The sequence below is a fragment of the Larimichthys crocea genome, chromosome XI (genome assembly GCF_000972845.2).
Source record: "Larimichthys crocea isolate SSNF chromosome XI, L_crocea_2.0, whole genome shotgun sequence".
In the NCBI taxonomy this organism is placed as follows: domain Eukaryota; kingdom Metazoa; phylum Chordata; class Actinopteri; family Sciaenidae; genus Larimichthys; species Larimichthys crocea.
Genome location: NC_040021.1, coordinates 20,367,330 through 20,391,897, shown reverse-complemented (window position 1 = coordinate 20,391,897; position 24,568 = coordinate 20,367,330). Strand labels below are relative to the sequence as shown.

Here is a 24,568-nt window from a genome sequence, read left to right as displayed (position 1 = left end):
ATTACGTAAGAATAGTGCGTAAGTAACACACTCTACTGCACTTCAAGTGAAGTGTAACTAAAACCAGAAGATTATTGGTTTGTGTGTAATCAATGAGAAACAACAATAGATGAAACACTGTTCCAGCAACTGCAGATGGAAATTGAATCTCATTAAACATAGTGAATGGGACATTTAGTTGTTAGAATAATAGAAATCCACATATTAATAATGTATTAAGAAGTTAGTAGTTTGTAAAAACAGCAAAGTGTCATTACCAACGACTGACGAGAAGATTTCATTTAAAGATGAAAATAATATCCATGTGGAGATTAAACCCTGCAACAAACTAACTGGGCAAATACTTCTCAGACAACTAGCAGTGACAAAGTCGTTATCAATCAGGAAAAAATGTAATTCAACTCCCTCAGCCTTCACAGACACTGCCTGATTAAAAAGGCAGATTGAATGTGTAGTGTCTGAATCCAATTATTTTTAGAAAGCCATACCCTGCCATTGTTTCCTTTTGATTTGTATTTGCCTGTCTGCCAGCTGAGGCACTTTGCTCAATGAAACAAAATGTTCCACCCCAAAAAAACTCAACCATTTACTAAAAACCTACCATTTGTATTCAGAGATGCGATCAGGACACATAAAAAAACATTATTCCAAAGTCGTGAGAGACATCAGTGATTGGTTTAATTGCTTTGATAAAATACACTGAGGGGACTCCCGCTAACATTAATGGAATGACTGGAGGTAGATTCAAGAGAAAAATCCTAGCTGTTCTCTATAAAGGGAGATATGTCATGTAATTTCTGCTTTTTAATTCTGCTCATTTAGGCAATCAAAGTGAGTTTCAGATGACAAAATAGTTAAGAGGGAAGGTTAAGCAGGCAAATTGTCCCCAACTCTGTTTTTACTATTTGTAATTTGCTGCACTGAATAGCACACAGCGAGGAAAAGTAAGCCCTGACAACATGGCTACTGTATTCATTTAAACAGGTGCTGTCAGGCTGTCATTGTTTCGCCTCTACTCACTGAGTCTGTCTCCAACATGTGCTCCATGTTTTGGAAAACACAGCCTGACTTCCGACTAAAAACACACCACATTTAGGGAGCTGTGGATGGCAGGTAAACAAACCCAAACAGCACTCTTGATAGCATCGTTATAACTTGAGCCGAGGTGTCACTTCCACAGCCTGCAGCCACGGCAGCGAGTGCTGAGTCCGTGTTAAAATCAATTCACTGTCTCTCTACCTGTTGTATTTGGAAACCTGTTCAGCGTTTAACAAGGTAAACTGCATTACTATGAAACCAGCAGCTTTTCTTATCAGACTTTTTAAATATATTGTAATCAGCTCATTGATATTTACTGTTGTGTTGTGCTCCACTGGTGGCAGGATGTTACTAAAATTGGAATGTGTGGATCTGTTATGATAACAAAGAGCACATTTAACTGATTGTTGAAAAAGAGTAATTTAATTTAATCATGACGTTTTACTGAGGAAGTCGGCCCACAGCTCACAAACAAAATCGACAAAAACATTCAGCATAGCAAAGCTTCTACCGGGTGATGAAACAACATCAGAACGTGAGTAAAAGCTTCTTGTTTGTCACAATAACGAACATGAATATATATTTTGCCTCAAGCTAGAACATGCCATTTTGAAAAATAACTCCAGCTAACCTCCCACAGAACTGCTCAAGAACATGTTGCATACAGTACACGTGAAGCCGTTTCATGGTAAAAACAGAACAGTGAGAGAAGATACTCATCTCATTTACTCTGACTGAAGACGCCCACATGTAACAGGAACAAGTAGCAAGCTGTATCAATACACCTACAGTGAACACACGAAGGCCATCTCATATAATGTAAATATGTAGATATATAAATATGTAGTAATCTCTAAGTAGTATATAAATAAGACTTGACTTACTTAGGGTTGGAAAGAAGCAAATAAATAAATAAATACATAAATATTGTGGAAAGCAGGATACATTTCTATCAGGGCAAATGTGGACAGGAAGCAGATTATCAACAAATGCTGCCAGGGTGTCCTTGGGCAAGGCACTTACTACCCAGCTGCTGCTGCAGCAGTGATTAAATGGAAACCTCTCACGAGTGGAGGCAAGTGATGCAAGCAAACTATGCTGGGTAAAGGGACAGTCAAAAGAACCACAAACAGTAAACTCTAAATCGGAACATAACATGGCAACAAAACGTTCATGCACATCACCTGCGCTGCATTTCTCATGTTCATTTGTAAGGGTGGTGACGGTGGAGGTGTTTGGTCTTGGCTCTCTTTGAAAGTCCGACTCGGATTGGCCGTGTGCACGTTCTCAGAGGCTCCAGTCTCCTGGGCTGCTCTGGTGGTCCTGCACACAAAAACACTTTGCGCATCAGTCACGCAAGGCCGGAAGTCTACACCCCCACCCTCACCGCTCATTACCCTGGTTTGTTCTCTGTTAATGGTGCAAAGAGACCACAGTGAACAAAATAATGGACAAAAAGCCTTTCCTAATGCTTTCAGTACCTTCACTAAAGCTGACAAGATAAAAACAGTGCTTCCTGATGTGTGGAGAGAGTAGCCATGTTGTTAGACTGATTTTTCCCCCTCAAACTGACAAGGTGCACTGCATCGCCACGTAGGCAGGTTGTTAAACTCTCCTCTTAAATATTCAGAGGCCAGCCCATTAACTCCCAGCAGGCACACTTTGGTTCATAATGCAGTGCAAACCAGAAAAATGATGAGTGTAAAAAAGACATGGCAACATGTAAAGACATTAAAGTGATTCAAATGGACTGAGTGTCCTTATTTTTTCATCTTTAAACAACCATGACTCTTTTCCAAAAAAGAAGGCATCATTCATCATTGAAAAGCTCAGGGGCTTTTCACTCTTTTGTCTGCCATCACAATATGAAACTCACTGTGGCTCAGTTGTTCCAAGAACGGCTGACACGTAAAGGACGGGGACCACATTTTCCTTTTCTGCTCCGTCTCCTGGGGCTCTGACAGAGACGTATTGACAGTTAGAGACAGCCAAGGGGGCCCGGCTAATTCTGTCTTATTTGTTGCTCTGTTTACCCTTAAACAACATTTTTGCATTCATGGCGCCGTTATCATTCCACCGCAGCTTATTGGAGAATGGAAATAATTATTTGAACATTCGTGAGAGGAGTTCTTTCAGTTTGAAAAGACAAATCAATAAAAGTAATTGTATTTCTACACTGAATTAACCTAGCTGACCTTTCAAAGTCTATCACCCAACACTGTGGAAAAGCAGCGTTAACCACAGCACACTGAAACAATGGAATAAAAGAACAGTTAGCTCTAATTAAACTATTTCCATCTAATGTTTTTCAGACTCATTTTTCAGATGTTTTCATTGCTGAAAATTTGGCTTCTGAAGTTTTCTGGTTGAGTTTTTCTGTAAGCTTAGTTTCACCCTCATTTAGACTGATTACTAAAGCACTTTGTTGATATTTGTTTCTTTTATTTATGAAGAAAAGTATGTTTTTTTTTGTTGAACTGTTTGTTTTGAACTAAAAAAATACAAACCTCTGTGTTTCTCTGCAGTGTGCATGGATGATTCCTGGCACACATGGCTGCCAAGGGGCACCTCCTGCTCGCCGTTAACGCTGCCAGAGGTACAAGAAACCACGGGATCACCTCCGCACATGTCCAAGTCTTCATCAGCATCATCTAAACAACAGACATGCAACACACAGTACAATCAGAATATTAGGACACAAAGCAGTGTTTGGTCTTTGTGTTTTTCTGACATACTGAACATCATGGTGTCAATAAAGACTGTTCTTCAGTCAATTTTACTGCATGGTTATTGTGTTATAGGCTAATTCTAATGTATGTTCAATGTATGTTTGCATGCTGCTACTGGATGCTTGAATTTCCTTCAGGATCAATAAAGTATCTATGGTTGTTTTTTTAATGTGAAATTGTCCATATTATACAGCAGAAGTGTTTGTCCTTGATCATTTATCTAACTTCATTTGACACAGTGTTGTATATTTAACCTAAAAGTGAGAACTTGACTTTTCACTTCACTTGGGAAAATCGAATAAAAATCCTACACTGGCTGATTTTTTGTGCATTTCTTCTCTGAGCAGCGCGGTGTCGAGATACAGTAGTAGTTCACATAGCTCAAGATGGTTTGACATTTTGGGAAATATTCGTATCCACTTTTCTGAGTTAGGGGAGGTTGATACCATTCTGCTATCTGTTTGATAAATGTGAGGCTACAACAGATTAGCGGATTTTATTATTGACACTGGAAGCAGAAGGAAACAGCTAGCCCAGGTCTGATCAGCCCATATATTCCTCTTAAGCTCACATTGTATCGCGTTTACTTTGACCAGGTCTGAAGACATAAAATTATGGTTTCATGGGGGGTTATTTTCTGGAATATATCTTGGCGAGTCGCAGTCTTGTCGTGACCGTGAGGTTGCCAGGCAACCACATGAGTATTTCCCAAAATGTCAAACTATTGTTGCTCACAGAAGAATTTCAGTTTCAGTATCTATTGCTCCATGAATTTGAATATGCACACACGATACTATATAACCGTCATCATATCATATCATCGAGTTTTATGTATAATCTGCATTTGGCTAGTCAATGGAGGCAACTTGTCCTGAAAACACGAGTAATGGATTTGCTCTATTGTGATGATCATTTGAGTGGTGACAGAACAGTCAAGGTCCCTGGAGTTAAAGTGGAGTCGTGTTGTTTGTAGTCACCTGATGATGCGTCTCTATGGTGTTCTGGTTGTGGGCTGCTGAGCTGTACTTTGCAGTTGGAAGCATGGTCCTCCATTGCTTCAGTCACATCACTACACTGCTCAGGTGACGATGTTCTACTGTCGCTTGCAAATTCACTCATACTGATATCGAAAAATAATTTCAGCTCTTTCAGAACCATGTCGAAATGTTTTTTCATCTCAAACTTTGGGCTGTCGTTCATGACGGAGGCTGGCCTGTCGCTCTGAGAGAAAACAGTGGAGGACGTTAACTGTGGGTCATGCTGGAAACACTCAGAGGACTCACAGGCTGATTCACTGTGAGGACATTGCTCCGGCCAGCTGAGAGCAGTAACATCTGCTGCTGAGATAAAGTTTGCGAGTTCATTACAACTGTAATCGCTGTTTAAAAATCCATTTGCCACGTTCTCAGTGTGACACTCAAATTTTTCCACTTCCTCCTCACCCTCACCCTCCTCCCCCTCTGGTACCTCCTCGTGCTCACTGCTCTCCGCCTCTGGCATGGAGTGGTAAAGCTCTCGCTGGGGTGTGTGCAACAGCTGCCCAGGCAGGCTGGTGAGGAGAGGACTGTTGCTCAGGCCGGCATCGTCGTCATCATCATCATCTGGCGAAAGCTGGATCTTTTCGAAAGTGTCAAACCCCCCCGGCACACGGTCGCAGAGAGTGAAGGCAGAGGGAACTGTGGAAAATCTGTCACTACAGTTCAGGGCTGTGGGGTTGCTGTCAACATTTTGTGAATGAATTACTTCATGAGGACTTGGCACGACTGCATCGCTGGTTGCAGGAAAAGAGAAAGATGACCTCTCATCTTTCTCAGCTTTGTTTTGGTAATCAGAGAAGGAACTGAGATCGTTTCCAAGATCATGATGAGTAACTAGGGTTAATTTGTTGCCACTTTTACTCATGTTGCCTTCTGTCCATTCACTGACACATTCGTCAGGTGACGCCTCAGTCATGTCTCCTTTCCGCTGATCATCTGCTGACGTCACTAATACCTCCGAGTTACCCTGCACATCACTTTTTCCTACAACACCTGCCTCTTCTTTTCTTTCCTTTTCCTCTGTTGTCCCTTCCATTATTACAGTTACATCAACATGTGGGTGATCAGACAAGCATTCAAGATTATTTCCCTCATCAATATGTGTTATTTTGGTGGCATATTTACTTATTTTGCCCGCTGTCTGGTCATTGTATTCACCCGTAGATGTTTCAGTTGTATCTTCTTTGTGTTTTTCATTTTCTTGCAGAAGTCTTTCCTCTACGTTTGTTGAGTTTTCTGATTTTTGTTCATCTTCTAAACTTGATATTTCTTCTTTTTCTTTTATCTCAGTTGCCGTGTCCATTCTGGAAACTTCAGTCAGTACATATTCAACCTCCTGTGTCTTCATTTGGTCAAGACTGACAGAAAAACAGCCCAACTGTTGATGCCCTATGGTTTCATGGCTTTCTTGTCTTCTATCCTCAGCAGTAGGAAGCTTTGGACTGCTGCTGGGACCAGATTTCCAAAGACAGCTCGTCTCATTGCCAGTCTTGTCGTGTGTGTCATTGGTGGTGATGGAACAAGCCTGTGGTTCTGTGTATGACTGACACAAGTCCTCTTTTTCATCTTCGCACCGCTGTGTTCTGCTTTGCTGATTAAACTGCCAGGTCTGGTCGGGAACTGAAACCTCCTGTGATGGCCTGACGTCAGAGCAGAGTGGAAGAGGCATTTCCATCTCGCAGACTTTTACTGATGGAGATAATTCTGCACCTGCAGTGCTCTCTGAGTTACAGCGTTTCTCTTCAGCCTCCCTGTCAGTTTCACTCCCGATTGCAGGGTCAATTACACTGAAAGGGCCTGCATCATTATCTCCTTCAGCAGGCTCTTGACTGATTCTTGCAGGCATTGGAGTCTCTGTTGTGTGATCAGCCGTTTTACTCCAAGCTTCGGCTATCATCTTGCCAGCAGCATGTTCTCCTTTGGCCCCACAGAAGTCATCATCAGTTTCAAGACTCGCATTCTCAGTTGCAATATTTCGGGCTAATACCACATCATAAGACACAATTGATCCCTCAGCACATTCAGCAGTAGGGGGGGTGGAGTTTTTGCTCAGGCCATTCTCATTAACTTGGCCTTTTGTTTCCCCATCGCAGACGGCTACATTTTCATTCTCACAAATCTGCAATTCTAATATTTCTTCCTCATTTTTTACACCGCCTGCCAAGTTCTCACAGGGGTCCTCTTTGGGGTTTGAGTAGAAAGATTTTGTGTCTGCATAATCGGCGGAGGATAAGGGACTGTTACCTTCTTCCTTTTCCCTGCTGAAAAGTATGATCTCACTAAATCCTTGTCCGTCGCTCTTCTGATTACTCTCTTCAACTTCAGCAGTTAGGCTCCAGGTATTACAGAAACCTGTGTCGTGTCGCATATCTTCATGAGTGCAATCAAACCGACATCTGACCTCCTCATCACTTGAATTATGGGTGAATGCTTGGATTTGACTGACACTATTTTGCACCTGTCTCCCATCTCCCACATCTCCAGCGGGAAGATTGCAGCCGCCAGGGGGCTCGTCTTCAAGTGATTCCCCAAGTCGTCTGCAATCAGGGTGGCTGGACGTGTCGGCGCCGGCGTCTTTTGAATTGCGGGACTCTGCTGATGCCCCATCTGTATCATCTCCCGAGTTTGAGTTGAGCTTGTCACTTTCACTAACGTGAGGCTGCTCGTCTTTCTCTAGAAGTAGGAAGTGTGTCTCACAAGCGAGAAAACAGAATTCAGATGATTCTGTGCGTGCATTGTCAGAGTGTGAAGTATTCAACTTAGTGATAGGGGTGACAATTAATTCACTGTCTTGTTGCTCAGGAGGTTTTTCATCTTCCCCACATTCTTCCGTACACACAAGGTCAGCATTCTTCTGCAAGGCATTTGTTGATGATGGGGTACCAATGGTTTTCCAAAATGTCACAAGGTTAGGAAACTTGCTTTCCCCCCTGTGGTTGATTGGCACTGCACAATCTGTCCTTGGTCGTTTAGGAGAGATTGGTGAAGAGTTCTCTCTCTCAGTTGGTGGACTGACATCTAGTGTGATTTTATCCATTTTTGTCCTGTCAACTACACCTGAAATAGAAACAGCTTGAGTGTGACACTGCATCAGAACGGCACAATACACAGATCAATGTTACTCATTAAAAAAAAAACATAGTTTGCACAAAACATTTCTAGACACAGGCAGATGATATGGCTCTCCATGTAACTCACCTCACACCAAACCTGCAGCTTAAAAAACACGAAAAGAACCCCACAGCAAACCTTTGAAGAGAATATAGGAGACACAACATGATATTCAGTGAGTAGGTTTCCTATAGCAGAACAGATTGTTACACAGCATGATGCTGATTCACTGCACAGAATAAATGGCACTATAGCACTGTTGCTTCCATAGTTAAAAACCCCACAGTTTCTGAAAATGCCAGCTTTGTTACAATGAGCACACAATGTCCTCACATCAGACAAACTGTGTTGTCATAGAGAAGAACAGGTGTAACTAATGACATTAACGACTCTGGCTCTGTTTTACTCAAGTGTTCCAGTAAGCCGTGACGCGGAGCCAATATGCACAACACCTAAAACCAAAGCAGGTTAAAGGGAATTTAACCATATTTTATTTTATAATGTTCACCTGTGCTTTTCGATGAGTCTCATGCTTTCCATACAAATTAACGTAGAGAGAAGAAGGTGTGGGTGTTACCTGGGCAGACCACTCTATCACACACAGACATGGCTATACATGTTCAAATGCTTTGTAGCAGACGAAACTTTTAAATCACAAGAAAATATTACGACATTATATGACAACCACAAAACAGTATCTCTAATATATCTCTATATTTTGTGTAATAGCTCACAACGGTTTGCTAAGTAAAGCTCATAGTTTCACAAAAACATATTACATAACTTATCTTTATTTAATTATCCAAGAATATTTTTATGATATGCGGACTGATTTGTGTCTTATTTAACACCATGACCAGATAGCTAAGGAGCTTTGTTGGTACAATTTTGGCAAGTAAGTTAGTTAAAAGACAAACTACCTGCTTTTTCAAAAATGCCTTAATTTACTGTTTTAAACTACTTAGTTTTCATTACTCATAAATTATTAATACGTTAAAGTGACTTTGTATCACAAACCCTACCATAGGTAACATTAGCAAAGCCAGCTAGCGAGTGTATGTAAAACAATTGTGTCATTATTTTATATCTTTCAGCCATTACTTTGACTTTAGCTGACATTTTAAGCTAGACAAATATTGTTTGTCTTTATCCAGATATTATTAATCACTCCAAAGTTACTCACCTTGTATAAATTGTACACTTTAGCCTGAGGCCTGGTTGTTGTGTTAGTTGGCTAACGTCAATGTTACTGTAGTTTTCGTGTTAGCCTGTGTGTGGCGGGAAAAAAATACCCTACTGGTGACATTACAGGTGTTTATAGAAATATTTAATTTGTCGTAGTTTTAGTGCTTGGAGGCAAAGTACGGTTCATTAACTTTAATACGGAAGATGAAAACTCGTGTTTGTGTTTATTTTTCTTTATTCTTGGCAGCAGCATCCTGTAATATCTAACCGCACAGTGGTAGAGAGAGGCAGAGACACACTGCTCCCTCTCTCTCTCTCTCTGTCAGTATCTGTCTCCTCCTCTCACTACATCAGCAGCAGTGTGCGTTAACCAGCATCATCCGACGGACGCTTACTTTCGGTCGAGGCTGACTTTTTCTCCCACAAAAAAAAATAAATAAATTCAATTAAAGCACAATAGATTCAAACCAAACGCACGACATCTCAAGCTACTAGTGGCAGTGGACGAGCAGCTTCAGACGTCTGAACCGCTTCTGGTTTCCCGTCCTCGGCAGGTTTCCTCTGACCACTCCAGACATCAGACCGGACTTCTCCCGTTCACTCCGCACTCTCGTTAAGGTAGGACGGATGCTCCGTGTGATGTGTTTACGGGCTCGTCTTCATGCACGAACAAAATAACATATTTAGACTCGCATGATGCAACCTGGTGCGTCATCCTTTTTTTTTGTGTGGAATTTTTCTAATTTATGGATTTATTAATGAGGCTGAAATAATAAAACAAAAATAACACACATTATTTATCAATACAGCCTGCACAGCTGCTTCATCGGTTCCTCATGTCATTTGCACGTTTTGCGCGCAAATCCGTCACTTGTCAGTGTTAGATAAACATGGTTGTGTCTTGCTTGGGTTTACTAGGACTGCCTACACACTTCACACACCACACCAGATTCAACAACAAAACTGTAAAGACACAAATCTGGTTTTATGCAATCCTCCTTGATCAATGCAGGCTGTGGGAATCGGGACTTTGCGTGGGATGTCTGTGCTTTGCACGACATGGCACGATGTGGTGTGGTGATGTGTCCTGCTGTAGTTTGTCACTGGTGCTGATGTTGTTAAGGGTGTGTGTGTATGTGTGTGTGTGTGTGTGTGTGTGCGTGTGCATGGATGAGGAAGGTGGGGGTGTGGTGTGTCTCCTTAAAGCATATCATCCTCACCATGAGGCTACTTTTTTTGCAAATCAATGCAGGCATGACCACATCTCATCCATCTGCGCCTCTATTGTACCCCCACCTCTCCTGCACACACACACACACACACACACACACACACACACACACACACACACACACACTTTCTTTACAATAATAAATCTACAAGATTTCCCTGAATTTAATCCCATGAACTGCATTGTTCCTGTGTGCTGTTGCCTCTCTTGGCTGGGGCTCTGACTGGCTCTCAAGGTCATCCCCTGTTGGCAAATGATGGTTAAGGGACGCCGTTATGTAATAGCCTACCGCCTGGTTCTGGGGCAGGTCTGCTGCTTCTCACAGGACTGTAAAAGCACTCATTTGACAATATAGACAACATATCTGTGTGTCAGTTCACACCTGTCTGCTGAGTGTGACCACAGCTTTGATTTTTTTTTTTTTTTGGCTCTGACGAGGCCCCGGCGGACTAGAAGACAAAGGGCTATGACTCAGGTTTGGAGTCAGCATGGTGCTCTGCTCTGCACTGCACTGCAGGCTGACCCAGAGTGTCTTGTCCCAGACTTGGTTGCTCTCGTTTCCCCTGATAAAATAAAAGGACCGACATTTGCTGATGTTGCACTACGCTCTGTTTTTTTTTAGTTTTTTTTTTACCCTGCAGTTGTGAGTAACTGGTGAAAATGCTTAAGATTAAGACCTAACAGGGGGTCGGGTTGTGTTCAGCCTTTTGTGCTAACAAGTTTTTTTTCTCTGCATCCACCTGAAATCACACCTTTATTACACACATTTATATATTTTTTACTTTGTTCTGCTTTTGCTGCTGATGCACTTTTCTGTTGTAAAGAGTGAATACTTAAAGAGTGAGCTGGTGGATGTAGAACAAATCTCATCATTGGCACATTTGTAGATCTGGAGAGTTTTTCCTCATCTATCGCGGTGCAGGGTTGACACTGAACATTAGGAGGACGGATGAGAGGGTGGCAAGGCTCTGACACAGTTCTGAAAAATGACAGTTAGCAGAGGCGTTGACAGAAAGTATAGAAGATGAATATGATCATGGGTTGCTGCACAGAAATGTGTGTTTTCTTGGGTCCAGACTGACTTACACAAACTGAGATGTGTACGGGACTGTAATAGACACAACATGAAGATATATTTAATAAACGTGGAGGAAGATGATGTTTTGAAATCACTCCAGCACACACAGGTTGCTATTTGCATCACTTTTAAGGTTGCGCATTTGCAGATTTTAAATAAAATGAGCAGCAGGGGTGGTATTAAAAAAAAAAGTGTGATTTATTTAAGTGTTAGTCTGATCATTGTGAACACTCAAGGAGTTAAGGTTATTACCTCCTATTATATAAGCTGTTTTTTTGGCATGAATTAGATGGAGAAATAGCTCACGTTGTGACGTAAAGCTGGGCCCCCGGCAACACACTGACACAATACAGATGCAGATTCAGCTTTGCTGCTTGTTGCATGAATGAATGAAGACAGAGTAATGAGTAACGCATGCATTATGATGCAGTGTGAGCTGTCGGAAGCACATTGTGAACATATTAGGAGTGAGCATTTGTATTTTTCATGGAAAAGGTCTGAATTCCTCAGAGGTTTTCTGTGGTGTGCGTGCTGCGGCATCATATATGCTGACAGTATGCTCATAACGTGCTTGTGATGCCTTCAAGTGCAGCACTTAACCTTAAATCTTAATGACTTCTGTAGTTCTGGGATGCAATTCTATAAGCAGATGTAACAGGCATGAAATCTTAAACACATGGTGCACACACTTGCATTCATGACTGGTGAGAGACACATATTTACTGTAAGCATGGACACACGTAATGTACATATATTCTTTATAACTCCACATGCACACGCACCGGTTACACAGTGACATAATAACGCCGACGCTGTCATGCGTCTTGTGCTGCCATCTCTCCTGGGACACATCTGTCTCCTGCTGCTGCAGCTGCCGTCTTCAGGCTCAGCCCATCTTGTCTGACAGCCAATATCGGAACAGTTTGCAACTTGATGTCGGAAAGCAATGACTCCTCAGTTTCACTGCAGCACTGACAGATTTTTCTCACGTAACGTGCGATGTTTTCTATCGCCAAACATAGAAGAAGAGGCTTCACATTCAGCTGGTAACTGTATGTCTATCCATCTACAAGTGCTGCAGATGTCATCTTCTAAAATACTGAGTGTGTGCATAGGTTTGCCTTTATGACAGCAGTTGAAAACCTGGCTCTGACTTGTATGAGAATGAATTCATCATGGTAGATTGTGTCGAGAGGGTGGAGGTCTTCTGTTCTGTGGCAGATCACTCAGCCTCGCTACACAGGAGCCACAGACTTTGACCAACAACCCACAGCTTTCCTACTAGTCACCTTCTTATCTAACGCCGTCCTGCACCTGAGCTTGTTGAACATCACCAGCAGCATGTTGAACAGCATGTAAACAGACCTGCAAACAGGTCCTGTTATGTGCTTATTCTTCAATATCACTAGTAACAGCACACCGTCTGCCCATAACTACTTTGTCTCTCATTCCCTGTGGTGTAACAGTGGCACTCACAGCCTGTCAGCTGCTGTCAATCATAAAACAGACAGGGACACGCCCCTCCAGCCAGCTGAGATGAAAAAGAGCATTTCCACAAAGACAGGGCTCCAGGGTACGATCAACGATCTGTCAAGTGAGACTGGTGAATCAGAAATTCTGCAGATCTAATAAAATGTGTGGCCCACAGCATTTTTGAGGGGGTTATTCTGTGCCGAATTGTTCAAATTTTTTTTATTGCGTGTCCCCTCATTATGCATCACACAGGGTCTGAGGTCAGGACTCGACCTCACATACCCTCAAGGCGACCAGGTTACATCACAGTCTGCGTCCCCTCTCTGCTCTCTGTTATGGGCTGCAGGTCTGTGTCTGTATGACCGAGGGCAGGGCTGAGCTGCACTCACAGCGAACACAGCCGACGGGATGAACTGTGTGGCTGTGTTTATTTATGCTTTCGGACATAGTCGCTGTAAAATTAACATTTTATTTCTCTGATTCACCGCTTTGTTCTAGCCAATGGCGCTCCTCCTCCTCATGCGCTATCTATGTCACTCGACCACCACAGCAACCCAATTGTGTTTATTGCAAACATCAACCGACAAATTCAACTCATACTCAGCTGTGCCCAAAGACCTTTTTCCTCTTATAAAGAAGATATTACACGCTCTGTAATGGGACGTAGTTGATCTGTGATTCATACAGACCCCCCAAACTCCCCCTATGGTTTGGTACGCAGGTGAACTGCACATTCATTTAACCATCAAAGTGTGAAATGGAGTTTTACTGCTACTGTTACTTCCGAAAGTAATAATTCCCTAAATCTTGATGCAGAGTCGCAGTGAAAAGACAAGACAAGACAGATGTGTGCTGTCTTTTGCTCTGAAGCACAATGATCATGTTGAGGAAGAACGACTCATTTAAAGACTGTCGCCTCCACTGAGTGAAATCCTGTTGGCTAAGACTTCAGGTATTTTCAGTGATGTAATGGGGAAACTTGGCATGCTTGCCATCATAGAAATAGATCATAAGATTCTGATGTTTATTGCAACTTCAGCAACATCTCCTGCCTTCACTTCCTCACACACCTCTGCTCGCTCACTGGAGCATCTCCAGTCTCTTTGTCAGTCTGTGGTACAGCAACCTAATGATAGGCTCGTATTGGTGATACGATAGATAGTGCTGTGGGCGTCCACTGAGTGAGTCTACAGAGGGAGAGGATGCATCAGAGCCAAAGTAGTGCATTTTTAAATTAATGTAACCCAAACCTGTTCATCTAATCCATGACTCAGAACTGTGATAACCATGAATTGATGTCATAGTGGTGTCATCGGGGTTATCTCAACTTGAGCATAGAAACTACAAGTTGCGGAGGGTGAAAGATGTGAGCGTCTACAAGGCAGGGAGGTTCTAACAAAATACTTGCAAAAAAAATGCATTATGGGAAATGTAGGTTCCAATGTTTTGGGATGATGACCCATACTTGGGAGAAAAGGTCAGGATATCTCAGTCTCTGCTGCGTTGACTGCACTATACTTTTACACTACATATCACATTCACCCATTTGTATGCACATTTATAAACTGATGGCATTGGATGCCATGCAAGGTGCCAACTGCTCATCAGAAGGGATGCTAAACACAGTCACACACCAATGGCACAGCCAATTTGGGGTTCAGTATCTTGCCCAGGGACTCTTCCACATGTAGACTGGGGGAGCCAGGGATTGAACCACAGATATTCTCATTAGTGGATGACGCGCTCTACTTTCTGAGGCCCACCGCAACACTACTAAAAACTGAAATCGAAGAACAACAGACAAAGTTTGTCCAAGAGCCAGATGAGAATCACCTATGATAGGTGTGTCGATGTTTGGGTCCCTTCAGTAAATGTCGCATAATTTTCACACATCAAAGAGATATTCTGAATGCCAGATGAGTCAGACCTCCATCTGTTTCTGTTATGGAGGAAAAAGTTGTTTCACAAAAGGTCTTTATTGCACATTTTGTCTGCTGGCAGTTTTGCTGTTAGCCTGATCCACTGATGCTAAATGATTATAATTTCTGCTGAAAATCTCAGAACACCAGTTTAGTTGATTTTCACATCCACACTGCAGTCGAAGGATCGCTGGGTCAGTTGTGAATCAGAACATTTTACAACCTTCTCTCCAACCTTTCAGAAGCAACTGGTTGCACTTAGTGCGGTGGGTCACATTAACACAAGGCTGTTTTTCTAGATATAAAAGATTTTTTATGTGAACACTTTTGTGTGCTCATATTGCATCTGTGTTATTACTACAACATGAAATAGTTCCTCCTCACATGTATATCATGCTACTAGATGGCTTAGGGCTACAAGGTAAAGGTAAAAGATGAATGGGGTGCTATGGTGCTGTGGTTATGGTCAATAAATGACCAATAACCCTAAACTCTGTTTATCTCAGTCCTACATTTGATGAGTAAGTTAGACAATTAGTAGTCCTTGAAACATGGGTCTAAAATGACATTTCTTTCCGTGAGCATTGACTATGTGGACGAGCTTCATTGGATTCAGCTGATAATGAAGGCATCCATGCAGTATATATACAGTATATTGTATGTATGTACTGTATATAAACTGTATTTATATAGATATATTGAAACTTTTCTGTTGGACCATTGTCTTATTAACTCCTTCTACCAGACAATCAGCCTTCATGATAAGTACAGTTAATTTATTTGTAATAAATGAATGTATTTGTTCGTTTAATTGACAGGCATGGTTAGTCACAACTTGAATTGCAGTTTTGCACATTATGAACATTGAGTTTTTTACTGAGCTCGACTGAAAGCATTTTTCAAAATTGAATTTCAGGGCAAAGTATATCTATCTCCCTTAGACAAATGGGTTACAAATTGTGATGCAGGGACTGTCTGAGGCGCTTGGGAAGGTTCAAAAGGTTCTCCATGAAATGAGGAATTGCTTTTATTCCTTTATTTTCTCAATTCACTAAGAATAATTTTTTTGATGGATGTGTCTCTTTCTCCATCAACAACGTAGACAACAAAATTAGATCAGCTAACTGAGCTGAACTGTCTACACGCACCACATGCACAGCATATACACAGATACACACATTGACAACTTTATAAAATAACTCGACCTCTATGTTGAGGCAGACATACACATATCTCTGTCATAATAAAAAAGAAAGAAAAACCATATTCCCTGCCCAATTCCAGCCATATAAAGGCTCAAAGAAATTATTCTTTTGGGAAATAGAAAAGATGCCACATTCATGTCTGTACATTAGATGTCAAGCTATTGCCACAAGCCAGGTAGCTTAGCCCCCTGTAAAACCACCAATTGTTGTTTTACACTTTGGTGGTTTTCACCATAGACAGTATGAAATATGGACGTCGTATCTGTGACTGGTGGTGCTGGCTGCCGATATCTTGGCAGTCCAGCCTATGATGAATGATGCCCAGTTGCTCAAACAAGCCGCCTGTAACCTGTCAATTAAAGCAGCCACACTGTTAATTATGCAGAACTTTAAAACATGTTTATTTCTGCTGTAAATTTTGACATTTTAACATGGGGGCTTATGGAGATTGACTTGTTCTGTAGCCAGCCTCTAGTGACCATTTGAGGAACTGCAGTTTTTGGCTCTTTCGCATTAGCTTCAGTTCATTGTCATGGTGGTTTTTACTTTTGGACAAAGCTAGGCTAGGTGTTTCATCCTGTTTCCAGTCTTAATGGTAAGCTAACATAAAAAGCATTAGTGGTACCAGTCTTTTCTATTAACTTTCATTAAGAAAGTACTACTCTTACTCTCTCTACTCTCTTAAAGCTCCATATTAGTGGTATTGTACATTTTTAGACATAATTGTGACAATCATGTTTTGCATTAATTATCAAGGTGAAAAGCATATTATATCATCATTACACATCATTACACTACCTTCATATCTCACACATTAACTTTTCTACTGAATTTTATGGTGCAGTTAAGTCATTTAACTGTATCTATGTAATTGTGAGCAGGGACCATTTTGAAAACTTGCCATGGTGGTGTATTCAACACAATCTGGCATCTACATGTAGGGTATGACAGTTGGCTGCTGAATTGCGGCACATACTGCAGCTATGTTGTGACACAATCAAGCCCTGAAAATGAGCAAACAGCAAACATGAAAACTTTGGGGAGAAAAAACGTGATTTATTATTATTTTATTTTCTTGCAGTATTTAACTTAAGAATTCAAAGCTGGATCTTCTTTCAGTCCCTGCTCGACCACACAGCAATAATGTAACTTCAGCATTTAAAAAAGGCAGCAAAGCGATCCATTATCTGTCCCAGATGAGCTTCAGGTCACTGCATTGTTGATTTTCATAGGTTATTGAAATAAATGGAAGCCAGGTGTAACCTGCAAGGTGCAATATCAATCTCAAAACTGATGGTATGCTTTCAAAAAATGGTCACTTTGAGGAAGCACTGTGGAGTGTGGAGCTTTGCAAAACCAAAAAAAACCCAATGCAGCATGGCAGCCCTCGGTATGACTGCAGCACCTCTTGGACGCTTGCCGAAATCTCCTTTCCTCACCCCAGGGTACTCAGAGACAGATTGGCACCACACACACTGACACTGCCTTGGTCTTTTCAAGCTAAACAGGTCTAATAAAACATCTCAGCAGAGAGTACGAGTAGAAATGTTCCAAAACTCTAGCCGTCTTTTGCAAATTATGATAATTATGGGTTGGGTAATGAACTCATCAAGGCAATAAAGTGACAGCATTCAGCAGTGTGCAGATACATCAGCTATCCGCAGAGGCAGCTGGGTGAAAACAGCTCCAGTGGAAAAACGGAGGGACATTAAACACCAAAAACACTTTCCCAAAAATTCACAGTGGCCCAACTACTTTAAGATGTCATGATTACCTATTGTAAAATTCAAACACTTTAACTTGAAAGTGTGATACTCAGCATGGGGAAAGTAAATAACTCAAAACCTTTTATATTTTTTTGGACAAAGTAGTTTTTTTTTTCTGATTCATCATGGTAGGATACAGACCCAACACAATGGTTGTCATCAATCCCTCCAACTTTACTTTTCTAAAACATGTAAAAGTTTGTCACTGAAAACAAAAACTTGTGAAAGATTTTAAGGGTTCAGAGTTCCACTAAAAATGAAACAACAACAAAGAGACAAAACTAGGACAAGCAGCTGCTCAAAAAGAAGACGGAACGGAAAAGTTGTACGTCTTACAAAATGACCCGATTATTCAAGACGAAATAACAGTTCAGGACTAATTTCCAACATGAGACACTATTCCAGCACTTCGTATTAAGCTCCATTTGTTTAAAGCTTATTTTTAGATGGAGCTTTGGTTTGCACTTTCAAAGTTCTCTAGAAATGTCTGTTTTTCGGCCTGGATAAATGACTTCTCCAAACACCCTCCAGACTTTTAGGTTCATAGCATGTACTCTATAAAGAGGCACTTCTTTGTGTTCATTGAAAGGTGCTTAAGGTCATTAATTTTGTATGTGTGTGTGTGTGTGTCTGTTTGCGTGCATGTGTGCCCTTTTTTGCAGGCAAAATGGGGAAACAGAACAGCAAGCTGACCCCTGAAGTGATGGAGGACCTGGTGAAGAACACAGAGTTTAATGAACATGAGCTGAAGCAGTGGTACAAGGGTTTCCTGAAGGACTGTCCCACCGGCCGGCTCAACCTGGAGGAGTTCCAACAGCTCTATGTCAAGGTGAGACTCCACTGACTCACTTTCAGGTGATGGATTACACACATGCTGCATGCATACACTCTCACTACATACAAAAACTCAGCATGCATATTCCTGACTAAAGTTCAATAAAGCAGTAGATGTTCAGCAACGAGCAATGGGGGTGGATAGGTTATAGTAGAAGAAAAAATAGTGCTGTATGAATAGAATAAAGCAGGGAGAACAGAGGCACGTTTGTTTTTTGAGAACTTGGTCCCAGAACAGAAAAGATAGATCTGTAGCCTACAATGCTGCTAAACTCGATATTCTACCAAGACAAACATTTTTGTATCATATTCATGACAAGTCAGTGGTTTCTTTTTCAAGATGTTACTATAAAGTAGTACACTCCTCCAAAAAAATACAGTATAGTAGGCAAGTGATGTAGGTTTGTTTAAAGGGTAACCTGGACTTCATTTTCTTATGTTGTGTCAAAGTGAATAATGGCGACAAACATTTTTTGAATTTGGTCCAGTATTGAGTGAGTATCTTTCGCTAGATGTGGTCTACATCTCCTCTGTGGATAGGGTCACAGCACCTACGGCTCTTCAATTTGTAGTCTTGTCCATATTGAAATCAAAGGCATCATCCATATTCTTGAAATCAGCTAAATATTCAGCCATGACATGACACCCGGCTTTAACACAACACTTCCTTCAATAAGTCACCTCAGCTCTCCTGAGATTTCAGAACGAGACTCCTTGAGCAATGAGTTAGACACACGGTGGATCAAGTAACAGTTACAGACAATGTTTAATTTCTCTGTGGCAAAAACAAGCACTGTATTTATATTGACAGTGTGCAAAAAGGATTACGTTGGAGCCCATTTCACTGCTGCAAGCTGAAGCGCTCACTTCCAAGACTGGACCAATTTCAAAACTTGTTAGTTAGTCACTTTGACACAAACACATTTCAAGTTAAAAAAAACCCCTTGAAGCTGCATTTATTGAAGTTTTTTGGCCACTTGTTTTGATATGCAAACAGTTGCCTGTTCACACATCCAGTGCACACAGAGAAGATTTAGCTTTCATCCAGATTCACTTTTCAGGGCAAGTGACACATCCAAGTCCAATAACTACTTTCCTTTGAGCTCCCCTTTGGTCTCCACCAACTTGTGAGGGAAAGTTCTGGCTCTTGAGCAGCTAAATGCAACAATATGTTCACTAGCTAGTTTCTAACTTTGTCCATTTGCTGTTTGGTGCTGAGCAGGTAGTGCACAGTAAGTGTATCAGACCTATTTCAAACAAGTAACAAAAAGGGAACAAGTAAATGAGTGCGGTGACAGTGAACCAACACAATAAAGTGTGTTACATTTTATATATAGTCATGTGATCTGGTGTTAATATAAACTATTGACTAATGTAGCTTTAAATTCTGGTTAGTGATTCATAGTCAGTCATTTGTTATGTTTATGGTAGGATGTTAGTGACGGTGTATTTAAGTTGAGTTGCTACTAAGAGGCATTAGTAATAGGTTAGCATCATTAGCAGAAGCATCAGTCTAAATTAAAAAGAGCAACAAAGTGCATCCTCAGTAGGTTTTGTCACAATTGATATTAACAGGGTGAGTTGGGATCACATGAATAAATTCTGAATCACTACAAAACCCATTGAGGGATTCCCATTAAAAAACCCAGCAAGATTTTAGCAGGCATCCTGCCACATTCCCATTCGCTACTCCTGTATCTGGGAAGAAAACCAACGGAGAGGAGCGATATCAGAGGCGCTCTGATGATTATCTTCTCTTACTAAGATGTAGCCTAGCGTATCTCATTACCTCTGACAGGAGAGTGTGAATTTATTCCATGATTTATTCATTTAGGCTTGTAAAACAGACAGGAACACTTTCATAGAAACAGTGATCTCGTAATGAAAGAGAAATTATGGGTATAAATGGTAGACAAATATTCACTACTACTAGGAGTACTTCTACTACTATAATAATACTGCTGTCTGCTGGTTCAAAATGTAAACCTCAGCTGTGACCTACTGAACCTGAACATATTTATATTTAATAGAAAAATAAATGTAGACGTAGCAGATTGAGTACCATCTGCCTACAGGAAGTTCTGACTATGACTTTGTCTTATTATATTATTAAATAAATATTATACCTGTACTGGTCTGGTTTTGGTAAAAAGGGACATGAGATTTGAGGCAGACACCTTGAATTTAATACAATAAGAGATTTACAGTACATTACGTTTGTTATATTATCACACAGTGCGAGTAATAAACCTGCAAAACAACACTGAATAATGTCCATGCTGTACTGTATACATAATAAGACTGTATGTCCTTGTTTAGCTGTTACATCAGACTTATCTCAGCATTTTTACTGTTTTATTTAACATCGAGATATCGGCATCAAGAGTTTTCATGGAAGAAAGCGAGTAGTGTAAGAATAGACTTTAATCTTTTATCACTGGTGCCAGTAAATGCCTCATAACCAGAGGGGGGGGTGCCGTTACATAAGACACGCCTGGGCACTGAGGTCATGGGTGCACTTCCTCTAAATGCCATCGGAGCTCATACATCAGCTGAGACCAGAAGAGAGAAGAAAAGAAGAACTCAACAAATCCTGAAAAGATCATACGTAAGTGATGCCAGGATTTAAAAAACAAAAACCAGAACAAAGCACATCTGTCACCACCGGTAATGACATTTTTCCATTTGGACCGATTTGTCCCATTAAAAACTACCGAGAAGCATCGAAATCCTTTTAAAATTGAACTACAAAAATAACCTGGACTCCTGGGAAATAAGAGAAAGTTGGCAGCTCTGATAGAGGGATACAAACACAAAAGGAATCAGATGGAATATCCCTCCGAATCTCCTCACGGCACATGAGCAACAGTGGCAGAAAAATCTGACACCGCACAAAAGGGGCAACACGGCTCACATCTAAAGGGGTCTTGAAGGCCTCTGGGTAAATCCTATTATTGGTGCATCCTATTGTGTTTCTAGGCAACAGTGTATCAGTGATATGGCTTTATTTAAATCCAGAGGGCTGATAACTGGAAAAACGGTCTGCTGCGACCTCACATTAACGGGACAGATTGTTCCTGTGAAGAGTGACTCTGTGTGTATGGTGGTGGTGGTGGTGGTGGGAGATTATTTATTAGTCATTATCTCTGATGGAGTCATGTTTGAGAACGCGTGTGTGTATCCTCGCTGCACATGCATACATGGGATCGGCAGTGTTCGACTTGCCTCTGATCAACAACATCTTTAATTCTCTGCACTCCCGCATACGTCCCAACATTTGCACAGATTTGCACCTGTGACAGTTGTCCAGAAACCACCCTCCTCGTCCTCTCCTCCTCCTCGTCCTCTCCTCCTCCTCCTCCTCCGCAGCCAGGGTGCTAAATGCAGTGTTACCTCAACTCGGCGGTCTGCCTGGACTTTAATGTGCTGTTTTGGTTGAAACAAGACACGTTGTTCTCTCTCTTCTTCTTCTTCTTTTTCTCCCTTCCATGCTCTGTATCTCACTTCCCAGTTCCTTTGTGGAGGTAATAATCTTTTAGGTTGTGAAAAGCGAGAAAGAGAGAGAGAGAGAGAGAGAGAGAGAGAGAGAGAGAGAGAGGTGATAAAGGCATAAAAGAACAGGAAGAGAGAAAGAAACAGACGAAGGGAGAGAAAGCAGGTGTAGCATGTCAGCTGGAAATAATTGGTGTGTGTATCTCAGGGCAGTGTGTGATATTCATAGATGATGCTGTGGTGTAGCTATAATCTACAACATTTGATTGTGTATGGTAACCAGCATTATCGCTCTTTACAGTTTCATTTAATCAGGACCGAGGGGGTCGAGTCATTATAAAAGAACTCATTAAAAGTAGTCAATCACAGTTGTGTTGCATGAAGTTTTAGAATGAGTCAAACACTGGATTCAAAAGTAGGACTAAATGGATAAAGAATTTAAAATTAGAAGCAGCTGAAATAGTTTCCAGATAATAACACAATTTAAATATCCATCAGTAAGGTCAATTCAAATTAAATAGCTTATTTGAATGCATATTTTGCAATTAATTGGTAATCTCTCACTGTGGTGACGAGGTTGAGTAGATTAATTCATGTAGTTTTAGTAGACTACCACACAGTTCCTTTGATATAACGCTGTGTAAAAGGTGAATAAAAACAGAATGCATCAAATTCAGAACGAGTGCATGTTTCAGTTGTATTCAGCTGAACAGAGGAAGCAAATCGTTGCATTCTGTTTTATACAGCGTCCCAACTTCTTTGGAATCTGTGTTGTATGAACAAACATTTCGCATTAACATTTGAATGTTTTGAATTATTTATAGGCTGCAACCAACAAATGTGTCAATATTAATTAATATATGGGTTATTTGTGTTTTTATTGCTTGTTAGATTATTATTTACGGTTTCAGTGCAGTTAGTATATTAAGTACAATTTGGTGTGACAGCCTAAAGTGACATTTTCAGGTTGATGTCATGTGGACACTAGTGGAAACTAGAGCCAATGAGGAAGTGCCAAAAACTGCAGTTCCTCAAACGTCCACTTGAAGCTGGCTACAGAACAAGTCAGTCTCTATAAGCCCCCATGTTAAAGTGTCCAATTTCACAGCAGAAATAAACATGTTTACAGTCTGGTACCAAAAACTGTTTTGGTCTTGATAGCTAATTTCCTTGTTCATGACAACTGGACTGTTCAAATTACCTGTTATATTAAGGCTTAAAGTTATGGAGGCTATGAAGTTACATTAACAGCATGGCCGCTTTGATTGACAGGTGGGTGCTGTTACAGGTGGCTTGTCTGAGCACCCAGGGGTCATTCAGCCCACCTCAGTTTTTAGATTAGCCCGGAAGGCAGGCGAGGGAGGACTGCCAAGATGGTGGCGGCCAAAGCTACCACACTCTGAACTTCACAACAGCTCTTCAGAACAACAACGTCAGACAACATCCATGTTTATACTGCCTATGTGTTTGACCAACAGTCCAGAATATTCAGATATACTGTATCTTTCTAATCATCACATTTAAGAAGCTAGAACTTTTGCCGCTTTTCTTGATAAATGGCTTAGACTAACAATGAGTTATTAAATCTATAGTTCATTTTCTGTCATTCGAATGATTTTATGGAGGCATAATTTCATTGTAATACCAAGTTAAGAACACGAAAATGTTATGTCATGCATATGTTAAAAATCACTTGACATTCAATAGCCACCTGAATGTTTGGTGTGATGACGCCTTGTCCGTCTGGTTTTTCACTTTCCGAGAGGAGCGTGACTATTCATAAATCCTGGTCAAACTAGACAGCATCATTAAACTGACCTCCTGCAGGTTTTTGTTTCCCAGTGGATTTTCACTTTTAGTGGCATCGCCGATGCCAGACAAGCGATATAAAAATGGAAGAGAGGCCTCAGCGACAAATTCACACTCAAGCGCTTGCATGCCACACCGTGTGAAATTTCTCATCCCTGACACGCCAGCCACTGTGGGAGCCATTTGTAACAGGGTAACGACACTCCCTGAGATGTTAAGGTGATAGATTTTGTCACTCGTTTTTTTAGCCTGCATTTAGAGACAAGCAGCCGTGCCGAGATATCCACAAACACACGTATTTAACAGAGATCCGTACACATCCACAACACATTATTCATGCTTTTGTTTTAAACAGGAAAATACCACTAATCCTGTTAGCCGTGCTACACATGTTCTGTGTGTCTCTATACAATATGTCAGCGTGTTGGCTGACAGTAACATGAAATGAGCATCAATATTGCTGGTTTCCTGCCATGTTCTGTTGTTGTTGTGATGAGATAGCATTTCAGCGTCAGTATAATGGACTTCATTACAGCAACTCTCTGCCTGCTCACATTACTCTGTTATTGTTTCAATGGAGAACACATACACAGAAATACAGCAAAACAGAGACAAGGTTTGATATTTCACATTACTTGGAAGTTTGTTGTTGTTTGTGCAG

General features: G+C 41.1%; 2 protein-coding genes across 4 annotated transcripts in view; one reads left to right on the top strand and one right to left on the bottom strand.

Annotated features, from left to right (window-relative positions):
- Nucleotides 1–1,393: 1,393 nt before the first annotated feature.
- Nucleotides 1,394–9,254, bottom strand: LOC104927079 (uncharacterized). 3 transcript variants are annotated; one of them, XM_019252871.2, is made up of 6 exons: nt 9,099–9,254; nt 8,003–8,053; nt 4,745–7,861; nt 3,546–3,689; nt 2,915–2,995; nt 1,403–2,361 (listed from the first exon to the last, which is right to left on the bottom strand). In XM_019252871.2, the coding sequence occupies exons 3-6, from the start codon at nt 7,839–7,841 to the stop codon at nt 2,243–2,245; spliced, it is 3,441 nt and encodes a 1,146-aa protein (XP_019108416.2). In that variant the 5' UTR covers nt 7,842–7,861; nt 8,003–8,053; nt 9,099–9,254; the 3' UTR covers nt 1,403–2,242. The 3 variants fall into 3 exon arrangements, with proteins under 3 accessions (XP_019108417.2, XP_019108416.2, XP_027140014.1); XM_027284213.1 differs by having other exon boundaries at nt 4,745–7,863; nt 8,007–8,053; XM_019252872.2 differs by lacking the exon at nt 2,915–2,995 and having other exon boundaries at nt 1,394–2,361.
- A 193-nt stretch (nt 9,255–9,447) lies between these two features.
- Nucleotides 9,448–24,568, top strand: part of vsnl1a (visinin-like 1a) — a 34,471-nt gene continuing 19,350 nt past the window's right edge. Inside the window, exons 1-2 of the mRNA XM_010741076.3 lie at nt 9,448–9,718; nt 18,435–18,601. Coding sequence (XP_010739378.1) covers nt 18,440–18,601 — 162 coding nt within the window. The 5' untranslated portion in view covers nt 9,448–9,718; nt 18,435–18,439. The remainder of the gene's footprint in view (nt 9,719–18,434; nt 18,602–24,568) is intronic.

What these genes read in the sequence shown, in the direction of transcription:
- LOC104927079 (XM_019252871.2), bottom strand. Translation starts at nt 7,841, where the DNA reads ATGGATAAAATCACACTAGATGTCAGTCCACCAACTGAGAGAGAGAAC. An exon ending in CCATAGAGACGCATCATCAG is followed by an intron (nt 3,690 to 4,744) that starts GTGACTACAAAC and finishes TCTGTTGTTTAG; the next exon opens with ATGATGCTGATGAAGACTTG. An exon ending in CTTGGAACAACTGAGCCACA is followed by an intron (nt 2,362 to 2,914) that starts GTGAGTTTCATA and finishes TTTTGTGTGCAG; the next exon opens with GACCACCAGAGCAGCCCAGG.